The 13,090-nt window shown below is 39.8% G+C and overlaps 1 protein-coding gene across 1 annotated transcript; it reads right to left on the minus strand.

Annotated features, from left to right (window-relative positions):
• Positions 1-382: 382 nt before the first annotated feature.
• LOC120529722 (vitelline membrane outer layer protein 1 homolog) lies at positions 383-5,192 on the minus strand. The gene is made up of 6 exons (XM_039753785.1): positions 5,176-5,192; positions 4,568-4,604; positions 3,277-3,343; positions 1,979-2,099; positions 1,606-1,718; positions 383-1,409 (listed from the first exon to the last, which is right to left on the minus strand). The coding sequence occupies exons 3-6, from the start codon at positions 3,330-3,332 to the stop codon at positions 1,124-1,126; spliced, it is 576 nt and encodes a 191-aa protein (XP_039609719.1). The 5' UTR covers positions 3,333-3,343; positions 4,568-4,604; positions 5,176-5,192; the 3' UTR covers positions 383-1,123.
• Between the last annotated feature and the right edge of the window lie 7,898 nt (positions 5,193-13,090).

A 13,090-nucleotide genomic window follows, 5' to 3' on the forward strand; every position in this document is an offset into this window, starting at 1 on the left:
TTTTGGACACAGCAATCAACCCAACTTTGAGGATGAGATAAAAAGGCATACAAGCACGGGGAGGACCTGCAAATGGAGACTGGACACACACACACACAGACAGTGTTGTTTTATTTTATACTAGATCATTTTGGCCTGTTTGGCTTTATGCTAGATTTGGTGGTCACGGTGAGAGTACCTCCTCCTTCTACAGAATATAATCTTACCTGATTTTGCAAATTTTGATAACATGCAGGCTGTAAACACTGATCCAGGATAAGACTTTTTGCCTTTTCTTATCTCAACTAAATTCATTGTAGATTTTAGAAACACAGGGCACAATCACAACTCAAACACACTCAGAGAATCCAAAATCAGTAAGGATAATTGATGCAGTTTTTTGCTAAGGAATGAATTTATTTTTGACAATGAAATTCAGATAAGTTTAAGATTTAATATTGTCTGCTACGAAACATAATGTTTAAGTACAATGTTCTTATTTATACTCTTTTACATTTTATGTCTGATTGAAGGAAGTCAACCATTAGTAGGGATGGAGAAGGGCCCACAGAATACTTTATTAAGCATTTAAACAGATCATTTGTTGCATTGCATTTTGCTTTAAAGGATAGTTTATATTTTTCAAGTCAAGGTTAATTATTCAAAAACATAATATATATTTATTGTCACATACAATTGTGTTCTAAAGTGAAATACTTCTTATAAATTAAAACAATATCTTATATACACTGGTGCTTTACAATGGAGGGTATCGGGCATGGTGTTTTTCCTCCGTACCCCATAGCACCCAATGTAAAGCCCTAGTGCAGGCAAGATATTTTATTTAAATTTAGAGAAAGTGTTTAAGTTTAGAACACAGTTTCACATGACAAATGCATATATAGTATGTTTGTAAAGAAATAACTTTGACTTGAAAAATATTGAATCTATTCCTTTAATAACATTAATGATGTAAGGTTCTTATTTAATCATTATAGTAACTAGGATATTTACCACAAAAAATGGTTAAACATGTTTACCCTATTAACCCATAAAGCATTATATTAGTTTAAATATCTCTATCATGTAAATATTAAAGTCCCTTCTCAACAAGCCACTAAGGTGTTCTGTGCAGACTCAGAATTTAACGGCAGAAAAAACGGACGTCATTCAGAGCCGTGTCATCTCCATCTCCTTGTGGTGGCTGCACCTTTGTCTGAATGCCAGAGATGCCCTTTTCACAGTCACCACTTTTATCTCCCCAGCTTGCCATGACCGGTTCATTTTTTGCTATTGTGTCATCAGCGCATATAAACTTGATGTCGGTGGCTGCAGTATCATCACCATTCACCCGAGGAGGCTGCACTTTCAATATGAATGCTTTGAGAAAACTATTCCGGCACCACGTTGGGTTTTTCCATGTGCCCCACCTGCAAGGAAATTTCAAAAGTTTAGTTAACCACCTTTGATTGATAAACTACGGGCACTAATGTATTTTACTAATAAAAACTAAAGCATCAGTGTAAAATTTATAAATAGTGACTATTAGGAATAAAATGTTTCAATCAAATACCATAAAGCACAACCAAGATAGGAAAGGTTTAAAAAACAACTGAAGTAACTTACTGGCCACTCTCCGATTCAATACGATGTGTCTCAGTAGATACTACTGATGCCTTACAGAACAGCCGTATTCCATTCAGTCCTGTATCATCTCCACTTCCGTGGGAGTCATCTACCTAAGGTATCGAAGAGAAAAAATAAATATCATTAATTACTTTTTGTTATACGACTTTCAAAAATATCAGCCATATACTACTCAAGAACTCAAAGAATATGTAAAGTACTATATCTAAAAAATGGCAGTTATGGAAACAAGATAAACTCAGTACTACAAATTAACAGGAATATTTCCAGGTTCTTTCTCAAGCTTCATATTCTGTCAATGTTTGTATTTAGTAAATATTCTTACACCCTGAATATTCAGTGTCTACTTTACCTTCAAAGCATATCCATAGGCAATCCATCCTTTAGGACAATTTTCACGATACTCCCACTCGCCCCATGGGCCTCCATTTCTCACACTGATTACTGAAGACAATCCAAAGACCTCTGTGCAACTAAACAAAAGAACACAAACTGAAATGCACCAAATGACAAAACCCTGCTAGTTCACATACCCTCAAAATATACAGTTGAAAAATGACTGTGCCAAAGAGTCTCACATCCATCAGAAGCAACAGTCTTCTTACAGCCACTGTGTAATGTTTGTGATGTAGATAGTGTGGGATTGGGGGCTGTATTGATGGTTTAAAATCTTGAAGGTTTAGTACTAGGGGTTAATTTGTAATGCTAACCATAGAGCGGCATCGACTCACATTTTATCCTGCTCAGATTTGCCTTCACTCATATTCACCAGCTGCTTCAGGAGGTTAGGGCCAACCACAGAAGGAGAGACTTGAGTGTAACAAGACGACCATCGGGTGACACTAATATTTTATCTAAGCCCTGGGAACACAACCCCTTTGAGACCAGCAAGCTTGTTCTTAGGTTGTGCCTGTGTGAGTCACAGCAATGAATCCTTCCTTCAAACTAATCAATGATCAATGTGTCTAAATTATTTTTCACATACTTAATTTCTTAAAGTCTCAAATCATGACAACAGAAATGAGTGCAGATGGGAGACAAACCTTGCTTATTTTTAATTTAGCCATACAGCTTGTTTTAAAATTATTTTATTCTTTCTGAAAAATGACAACTGATAAGGGATGTTTAGTAACATACCGTATATGTCAGCTCATAAATGTAACCTGCTCAATGCGACGTGCACACACCTCCAGCAGCAGCAGCACGTGTACCTGTGTTTATCAAAGCAATGAATTATTGCTTTAAGCTAATGAATGATTAAAGTGTCTGATTTTTTTCATATAGGTAACTTCTTACAGTATATATATTTCCTTCTCCACAATAGTTTACAGCAGTGTGTTTGTTTGTGGCTTGAGTAAGAGTTGTGGTAGGATTGAAGATCACATGATTAAAATACATTCAGAGATGCTCTTTTCCAGCATCTTATTGTAAGATATAATGTTTAAATACAATACAATTTTTTTTAAAACATTGAAGCAATGTGAAATTAAATATATAATCTAAATAATAAAGGAATAATGGTATTTTTTTGAAAACCCTAAAGGTAAACATGAAACAATCCCTCTGGACCCCGGGGTACAGAGTCTGAAGTGACTGTCCCCAAAATATTATGTTGAAGTGAGAGCATGTGAACAGAAAATAAGAACAAACCTGATTGCACAAAGGCAAAGGATGCTAAGCAGGACTCCACTGTGGCTTGAACACATCTTTGCTTTGTCTGGAAATGAAATAATACAACAAGGACATCATAATACCTCAGCAATAAATTAAACAACCAGAAGGATGTTTTCTTCTCCACCATGTTGTTACATCATTCCATCCATCCAGTGTCTATAACTTTTATTACAATTTCCTTCTCAATCATGAAATAATCTGCTTAAATAACAGTTTAGAGAGTAAGTTGCACGCTCAGTCAGGCAGATTGTATCAGCAAGAGTGAAAGGGAAGGTCCACAGGACGGTAGTGAGACCAGCTATGTTATATGGGTTGGTGACGATGACACTGACCAGAAAGCAGGAGACAGAGCTGGAGGTGGCAGAGTTAAAGATGCTAAGATTTGCATTGGGTGTGACGAGGATGGACAGGATTAGAAATGAGGACATTAGAGGGTCGGCTGAGGTTGGACATTTGGGAGACAAAGACAGAGAGGTGAGATTGCGTTGGTTTGGACATGTGCAGAGGAGAGATGCTGGGTATATTGGGAGAAGGATGCTAGGGATGGAGCTGCCAGGTAAGAGGAAAAGAGGAAGACCTAAGAGAAGGTTTATGGATGTGGTGAGAGAGGACATGAAAGTGATGGGTGTAATGGAGGAAGATGCTAGGACAGGAAGATATGGAAAAAGATGATCTGCTGTGGTGACTCCTAATGGGAGCAGCTGAAAGAAGAAGAAGAAGATCTATCCAAGTCTATGCTACCCAATTTAGCTGATACTACATGGTTTGTAATCCTTGTATTTGCTATCATCTGCAAACTTAACCATCATATTCATTGTACAATTTACAGATTACTAATTGCATAGTGCACATACATAAATATACACATTTGTTTAGAGACAATAAAATAAAGAAGCTCCAAATCAATTAATTTAAAAGGAATTGAAGAATACCTGTTCCATTAACATTATTGTTAAACTATACCTAAATGACAGGTTACAAGATAAAATTTGTATAGTGATTCAGTGTCCTGAGTTCAAAGTTCCACCAAAGGTAAACATATTTGCTTTTATTATTTTGTTCAGCTGTCAGAAATAAACATAATCCTCTTTAAAATGTGTAGAAATTATTTATTCTTATTCTTATTTATTCTGAATACAATAAAACAGTAAAATTATAAAACATATGCAACTTCAACATTTATCAGAACTAGAAGTACAAATAACATTTAATAATTCCTTAAAGCATATTACTTTAAACATAAGCTACTAAACAACAGCAAACCTACCTGTGAAGTCAGTGGGAAACTTCAAAAGTGGAAAAATCTAAAAGATTGTACACAAAAAAATAAGATGATCCACATGAGAATAAGTGACTCAAACACCAAGGTGTATATTTAGTGCATATCTTTAGTACCATGGACAGAGTGACAGAGTGGTGTCATTACAATGACAGAGTGGCAGGACAGTTTCAGAGCAGTAGCATTTATGAGAATTGTGATGAGATCTGGATGGTGGTGAACCTGCGTGAAGAGGGGAGGAAAGACATGTGGGGGGAGAAGCAGCAGGTGTTGAAAATGTGCAAGAGCTTTAGCTGTGTCTGAGCTATAAAGAAGGAAAAACCAGGTTAAGGAGTGCCTGCTGTCCTTTCAGTAAAGAAGATACAGTACAAAAAAGTTGCAGTGCATATAAATGTACTTTCATGTCTAGACAACACATGCATAGAAAAGAAAAAATTTTTTTTTTTACTTTTAAGGATATACTATGGTGACATTTTCTTATAATTGCCAAAATTTAAAAATATTCCTTACCTTTCTATTCAAGAATACCATCCCCTCTACACATATGAAAATAGTATGGCATAAAAAAGAGATGATTAAAGAAGGATAGAACTTACCTTGCAAAATACCCACAGAATCAGAAGCAATGATCTCTCTTAAATACGCCAGCTTTAGTGCGTTGACACACCTACATGACATCTTAGGCTTCCCCATTTTAAACCGTTTCTTGAAGTTTATCTTAAAGTAAGAAAAAAAAAGACATTTTCCTTCATGAACACCCAATTTTAACTGCACAGAACTGAATAAAGATTTAAGGTAATGGACTGTTCTCATTGAAAAGAATATTGACTTTTCACAAAAGTTACACCATGACTTCTTTCTCTTCGGATTATAAATTTTAATTCTGAATGAATTATGTATGAAAAGAGTTATTTATGCAGGGAATGTAAAGAAGTTGAGCATTCGATAGATAGATAGATAGATAGATAGATAGATAGATAGATAGATAGATAGATAGATAGATAGATAGATAGATACCATATAACATGGACAGTTAGATAGGAAAGGCACCATATAATAGATACACTTGTGTTTGAAAGTTTGTGAACCCTTTAGAATTTTCTATATTTCTACATAAATATGACCTATACCATCATCAGATTTTCACTCAAGTCCTAAAAGTAGTTAAAGAGAAACCAGTTAAACAAATGAGACAAAAATATTTTACTTGGTCATTTATTTATTATGGAAAATGATCGAATATTACATATTTGTGAGTGGCAAAAGTATGTGAACCTTTGCTTTCAGTATCTGGTGTGACCCCCCTTTGCAGCACTAACTGCAACTAAATATTTCCTGTAACTTTTGCTCATTCCTGCACACCGGCTTGAAGGAATTTTAGCCCATAACCCCGTACAGAACAGCTTCAACTTTGGGATGTTGGTGGGATTCCTCACATTATCTGCTCACTTCAGGTCCTTCCACAACATTTCGATTGGATTAAGATTGGATTGGCCATTCCAAAACATTAACTTTATTCTTCTTTAACCATTGTTTGGTAGAATGACTTGTGTGCTTAAGGTCGTTGTCTTGCTGCATCACCCACTTTCTGTTGAGATTCAGTTCATGGACAGATGTCCTGACATTTTTCTTTAGAATTAAAGCCGTCCTGGCCCAGATGCAGCAAAACAGGCCCAAACCATGATACTACCACCACCATGTTTCACAGATGAGATAAGGTTCTCATGCTGGAATGCAGTGTTTTCCTTTCTCCAAACATAACACTTTTCATTTAAACCAAAAAGTTCAATTTTGTTCTCATCCGTCCACAAAACATTCTTCCAATAGCCTTCTGGTTTGTCCACGTGATCTTTAGCAAACTACAGACGAGCAGCAATTTTTATTGGAGAGTAGTGGCTTTCTCCTTGCAACCCTGCCATGAACACCATTGTTGTTCAGTGTTCTCCTGATGGTGGACTCATGAACATGAACATTAGCCAATGTGAGGGAGGCCTTCAGTTGCTTAGAAGTTACTCAGGGGTCCTTTGTGACCTTGCCGACTATTACACGCCTTGCTCTTGGAGTGATCTTTGTTGGTCGACCACTCCTGGGGAGGGTAACGATGGTCTTGAGTTTCCTCCATTTGTGCACAATCTGTCTGACTGTGGATTGGTGGAGTCCAAACTCTTTAGAGATGGTTTTGTAACCTTTTCCAGCCTGATGAGCATCATCAACTCTTTTTCTGAGGTCCTCAGAAATCTCCTTTGTTTGTGCCATGATACACTTCCACAGACGTGTGTTGTGAAGAGCAGACTTTCATAGATCCATCCATCCATCCAGTTTCTAACCCGCTGAATCCGAACACAGGGTCACGGGGGTCTGCTGGAGCCAATCCCAGCCAACACAGGGCACAAGGCAGGAACCAATCCTGGGCAGGGTGCCAACCCACCACAGGACACACACACACACACCAGGCACACACTAGGGCCAATTTAGAATCGCCAATCCACCTAACCTGCATGTCTTTGGATTGTGGGAGGAAACCAGAGCGCCCAGAGGAAACCCACGCAGACACGGGGAGAACATGCAAACTCCACGCAGGGAGGACCCGATAAGCGAACCCAGGTCTCCTAACTGCGAGGCAGCAGCACTACCACTGCGCCACCGTGTCGCCCTTTCATAGATCCTGTTCTTTAAATAACACAGGGTGCCCACTCACTCCTGATTATGTCATCCCATTGATTGAAAACACCTGACTCGAATTTCAACTTCAAACTAACTGATCATCCTAGAGGTTCACATACTTTTGCCACTCAAAAAAATGTAATTTCTGATCATTTTCCTCAATAAATAAATGACCAAGTATAATATTTTTGTCTCATTTGTTTAACTGGTTTCTCTTTATCTACTTTTAGGACTTGAGTGAAAATCTGATATTGTTTTAGGTCATATTTATGTAGAAATATAGAAAATTCTAAAGGGTTCACAAACGTTCAAGAACAACTGTAGATAGTGTGACAGATAGAGGGTGCTATTGTCCTCTTGAACCCACAGACCAAACGTCAGACACCAGGTAAAAGTCCAAATATAATTTATTTTTGAACTATATAGTGCACAAAGCACCCTCCTCTCCACAATACTCATACAATACACACAATTCTCAATACTAAACAATCCTCCTACTCCCAGACGCATTGCCACCCTTCCACCCAGCTCAGCTCAACGTCTGAAATTTCCCATGGTTCTTTATATTGCCATGACCCGGAAGTGACCCCAATCCTTCAGTCCATGTGACCTCCTATCACTTCCGGGTCAGATAAAAAGTCCTCTTCTTCATCCCGGAAGTATGTCATTTCCCCTATTGCTTTGTTTAGGACGTACTTCCGGGTTATAGGGCACATATGACTCTCCGGGCCTCCCTGCACCGTCCTCTGTTGGCCCCTGTGGTATCCAGCAGGGCTGTAGGGGAAAACTCCAATGTCCATGATTCCCTGCTGGTATCCGGGGCACCTCCATGCTGCAGGGAGAGCTCCACCTGGTGGCCTGGGGGTATTGGCCAGAGTGACAAGCCGGCCATAGGCCACAATAGATAGATAGATACTATATAAAATGGACATTTAGATAGGAAAGCCACTATATGATAGATAGATAGATAGATAGATAGATAGATAGATAGATAGATAGATAGATAGATAGATAGATATTTCCCATTCTCATGGTTTTTCTAGTCAGTGTTATGCTGATGATACACAGCTGTACCTGTTGTTCCCTACAGAGGACGACAAGGTATAAGCTAAAATCTCTGCACGTCTCAACGATATTGCAACCTGGAAGAAGGAGCACCACCTTCAGCTCAACCTATCAAAGACAGACCTCCGTATTACTTAGCACCTCATCTCTGTTCAGCTTGGCTCATTATCATTAACACCCACCAAGTTGAAATGCAGTGGTTATTGATGACCAGCAGATTTGGTTAAATGGTGACACTAAATTAGCCCTAAGGTGTGTTTGTTGTGTGTGTTTGTTGTGTGTGTGTATGTTCACCCTGTGGTGGACTGGTACCCTGTCTTGGGTTTGTTAATGCCTTGCACCCATTTCTAGCTGGGATAGGCTCCAGCCCCTTCTGGGATACTGCTCTAGATTAAGCAGATTAGAAAATGACATAACATTTGACAGGGCCCAACATGGGAGCTTGGGTATCAAACTAAAAGAAATGGAAGTTCAGGGTGTAGTGTGTAAGTGGGTTCAAAATTGGCACTAACTCAGAGAGTAAAGGGTTTTGGTGTAAGGAAGTGTATCAGAATCAGGTGATGTTAAAAGTGGTGTTACTCAGGGTTCAGTGCTGAGGCAGCTGCTAATTTAAAAATATGTAAATACTCTGTATAGGACTATAAATTACAAGCTCAGTTTCCTCCCACATTCTAAAGAAATGCAGGTTAGGTTGGTAAAGCTAAATTGGCCCCAGTGTGTGTTTGGTGTGAGTGTGAGTTCACCCAGCGATGGACTGGCGCCCTGTCCAGTGTTTGTTCTTGCCTTGCACCCTCTGCTAGCTGGGATAGGCTCCAGCCTCACCACAACCCTGGTCTGGATTAAACAGGTAACAAAATTACTTTAAAAATTGTAGCTACTTTGTATCGTAAAGTTAAAAGTTTAAAAAATTACATAATACATGACAGCAGGGGTGAATACATGATACATATAAGGTGGAGAGCTTACTTTGCACAATTTATTTGGAAATGCAGGCCACAAAAGAGGAACTTTACCCTTGTGGTTTTTATGTCAGTGCCAACTGCCAGAATTTCATAGTGATCTGGCTAATCAGATATTTAATGAAGGTGTGACCTTTTTAACCAAAATTACAATATTTCAAGTTCCCTTTTATTCTTTGTAGACCTTCAGTAATTCTAGTCCATTTCTGTCCTAAATCAGCTCTTTGACTGAGTGTTTGATAATGGGCCAAGGTGGCTATAATTATCTTCATATCAGCAGATATTTAGAACTTTGAAGGAAATTCATTGTAGCACATGTGTCTATAAAAAAGATTAAGATCAAATTAAAATGAAAATCTCACTAAGTCAGAGTAGCATATGAAGGGCCAGCAGGAGACTAAACTCAAATATTCATCTTCCTATATAATACGCTACCATGGCTGTTTATTTATCTGTCCAGGATTTTAAGTCACCTGTAGCTCACAAACCGTTAGACCTATTGACCTGAAATTTGGTACACATATACCAAGTGACGTCTACTATCTGCTTTCGGTGTGATGATGGACCTCCAAGGTTATTGCTATTTTTATTTTTATTTTATTTTATTGTAGAACTAGCAAAATACCCGCGCTTCGCATCGGCAAAAGTACTGCCTTAGAATTTTTATTAAGAAGAAAATTAAACCTTTTTAAATTGAGGGAAAATATACCAATAATTATTTGTTAAGGATCTCTTTCTATACCACATTGTGAGTTCGGTAATATGACCAAGCTTTGCGCTGAGCTTACTCTTGAGCATGCAACATACAGTTGGCCATGTGAACAGTAATCTTGTTTCAAATCTCACAGCTTGGATTGCTGCTGTCATAATCGGTTTGAGTGTCATGGTTTGTTTCAATTACAACAGTATTTGTAGGACTTGTGTTGAAGAGACATTCGGCATCTGTCAAGCGTTGTAAGCATACAACCGGTTTCATCGATAACTTCACATCCAGCTTTTGAGAGTTTAAACATTCATAAACATCAAAGTGTCCACTACTGAAATCGTCACCTGTGAATCTAAGATGTTTAACAGGCATTGGCGGTTGTCGAAAGGTGTAAAATATTTGGCCATTTCAGTACACTTGAAAGCGACAACCGAACAATTCAGCGGCAGTGTGGAAGACGAATGTTCTCTTCGTTCCCTTGTACTAATTCATGTCTGAGAAGTAAGCTTTACGAAACCAAGTAACAGCATGCTTTGTTTTAGCAAACAGAAAAATGTTTGTGCAAAGGACTCAAGGTCTGAGCAGTCCACACATGAGTCTGCCTTATCACGTTTTCCCTTAGCTTACATCTGAACGCCATAACAAAAGGAGCCAAGAAATCAAGTTTTACAAGGGACGTTAAAGGGGCTCAAGGTTTGTGTATAATAAATGTGTTGACTGTTACATTTTATAATGATATTAAATCACTCATTCTAGGGGTATAAAACTGGACCCCACCCAACAGACGGGGTTCAGAAGAGCCCGGACGCGGTCATGTATATTTGATTGTCTGCTTTTTTGGAACTCTTCTCACCGTGACTCTGAAAAATACAGCTGCTTTATAACGGCACCTGCTGTCTGGTCTGAAACCTTCGTCCACAGTTTTGGCGCCCAAACGTGGGGCAGGAGACGGCAGACGGCTCCTCGTGCAGGATCGTCCAGATGACCGTGGTGGAGCCGATTCCGGCCGGATCGGGTCCAGCTTCGGTAAATGTAGGATTGGCCTGCCTTGGGCGTTTCCTGCGTGGGGAGTCCCTGACCTCCTCCTAGCCAATACGAGGCACGACTTGACGGGCATTTCCATGCAGGTGGATGGAGTCAGGGTGAGTAGATCGGGGGATTCCTGTTATTTGAGTTTGACTGGTGTGCTAGAAGTAATACGAATATAGAAAGAAAAAGAATAAAAACATATGCAAAATAAAGAATAAGAGAGCATACTGTATCAGACCCATAGGAGGGTTCTAAGCACTCACGGAAGGTGACTTGGGACCCTACGGAAAACGGCACAGTGTGAATGTTAGCTAGTCATCCCTGTGAAGTGGATTAGAAAGAGGCTAGTGGCACGCTTCTATAATTTGAGGAGTGGGGGTGAAAGGGCGTATTTAGAGAATGTGTGTCTAAATAAACGGGAGGTCGAGTTTTTCATCCGCTGTCTGGTCATACTCTTGTTTCAACGGGTTGCTAAGGTGACGGAGACAATACCATGGCAGATTGACACATACAAACAGTCTGATGAAGGGATCGGGGTAAAAACCTCTATATGCCGGACTCCACGGGGCGTATTGATGTAGGATTCTGCTGATGCTGACGGCGGGTGGAACAGGGTTTATCGAGGGCTGAGTCACTTTCTGCTGAGATCCTGCCGCTTACTATGGGCAAAAACAATTAGCAAGCCAGTCAAATAGTCCCCAAGAGTCCTAAAACCTAACGTTAGAAGGATTATTTTCGGGGATCGCCAGGCTCTAGTGCGCTGTCGGGATCGAAAGGCGGGTCCCCCTAGAAAGCTCATTGAAAAGAAGACAGGATTAGATTAAAAAAAGGCATGTAGAAAGTAGAATAAGGACAGTGCAGGTAGATGGTGTAGTGGAAGGATCCGGAGATATGAATGAGATACAGGACATTAGAAAAATACTGTGCAGAAATACACAGGGTTGTTGTAATGGAGGTCCTTATCGGATGGATATTTATGACAGATGGGAATTGGTTATTAAAGACCGTACGTTGGAAGCGGCACAGAAACGGAATGAGCTTAAGTTGCTGAAGTTAAGAATAGAAAGGAAAAAAGAAGAGCTGCTTATAGCTTTACAGAAAGTGTAGGCTGATACGGGACCCCAGTCTGAAGGAAGGAGGAGAAGGAGTGATAAAAAAAAAAACTTTTATATCCAGCGCTCTCTTCCCCCACACTTTACCCACAACCCTTCCACGCCACATTCAATCATTGCCCCAACGGCTCCTGTGGTTACCGATGCCCCAGTTACTGATGATTTCTTTGATGAACAATATCAATGCGACCCCTCCTCACTTACACATCCTGATGATGAGACTGACGGCCACTTGTTAGGGGCTATGGGAGGCTCTTCTAACTCACCAAAAAGCCCTCCATTTCACAACATACTAGAAGCAAAACCCTCAGAGATAAGTCCCCTGAAAACCTTACCCCGTTTAAGTCCCCTAAACCTTTAGCACCCACATTTTCATGCCCTTTAATTGAGGTTCCTAACCCCGACACATCCCACACAACCCCAGGAAATGCTAACCCCACTACTGTAATGATACATCGTAACTGAGATATTCAAGAGCTGAAAGACGTAGTGTCCGAATTGCCTGATCTTAAGGTAATCGGTGGGTTGAAGTTTGTGGAACAGGTGCAGCAACTAGACAACATATATAACCCAGTGCGGCTGAGTGGACCCAGGTGCTACGCAGAAAGATGGGCACTACTTGGGCTACTGTCAATCATGGGCAGCATAATGGAGAACAGTGGCAGTGGAATGAGGCATTGCCTCGTGGACAAAATAATGAGGGTCCTTTCCTTGCCCAATGGGAACCCGTGAAAACTGCAATAGCTGCAAAATATAAAAAGGGCACCAACTGATACCTTATTTCAGCTGCCAAACAAAAGAAAGATGAGACGGTAGATGAATGGGCACACCGCATTCAGGACTTGTTGACAAACCATTCTGGCTTAGACAGCCCAGACAACTGTGCCAAGGCAGGAGTTCCTCCTTTTCTGTCAGGACTCAGAAGTGATATTCAAAATAAAGTACACACGTCCTGTATTTAGATGGGAAAGTGGCA

The sequence above is a fragment of the Polypterus senegalus genome, chromosome 5, assembly GCF_016835505.1.
Source record: "Polypterus senegalus isolate Bchr_013 chromosome 5, ASM1683550v1, whole genome shotgun sequence".
Classification (NCBI taxonomy): Eukaryota; Metazoa; Chordata; class Cladistia; order Polypteriformes; family Polypteridae; genus Polypterus; species Polypterus senegalus.

Bases quoted from the DNA above. Each gene is read 5' to 3' on its own strand.
- LOC120529722 (XM_039753785.1), bottom strand. From the start codon at position 3,332: ATGTGTTCAAGCCACAGTGGAGTCCTGCTTAGCATCCTTTGCCTTTGT. The intron at 2,100-3,276 runs GTTTGTTCTTAT...TCTTTTGTTTAG, and splicing joins CTTTGCCTTTGTGCAATCAG to TTGCACAGAGGTCTTTGGAT. The intron at 1,719-1,978 runs GTAAAGTAGACA...TCGATACCTTAG, and splicing joins CCTATGGATATGCTTTGAAG to GTAGATGACTCCCACGGAAG.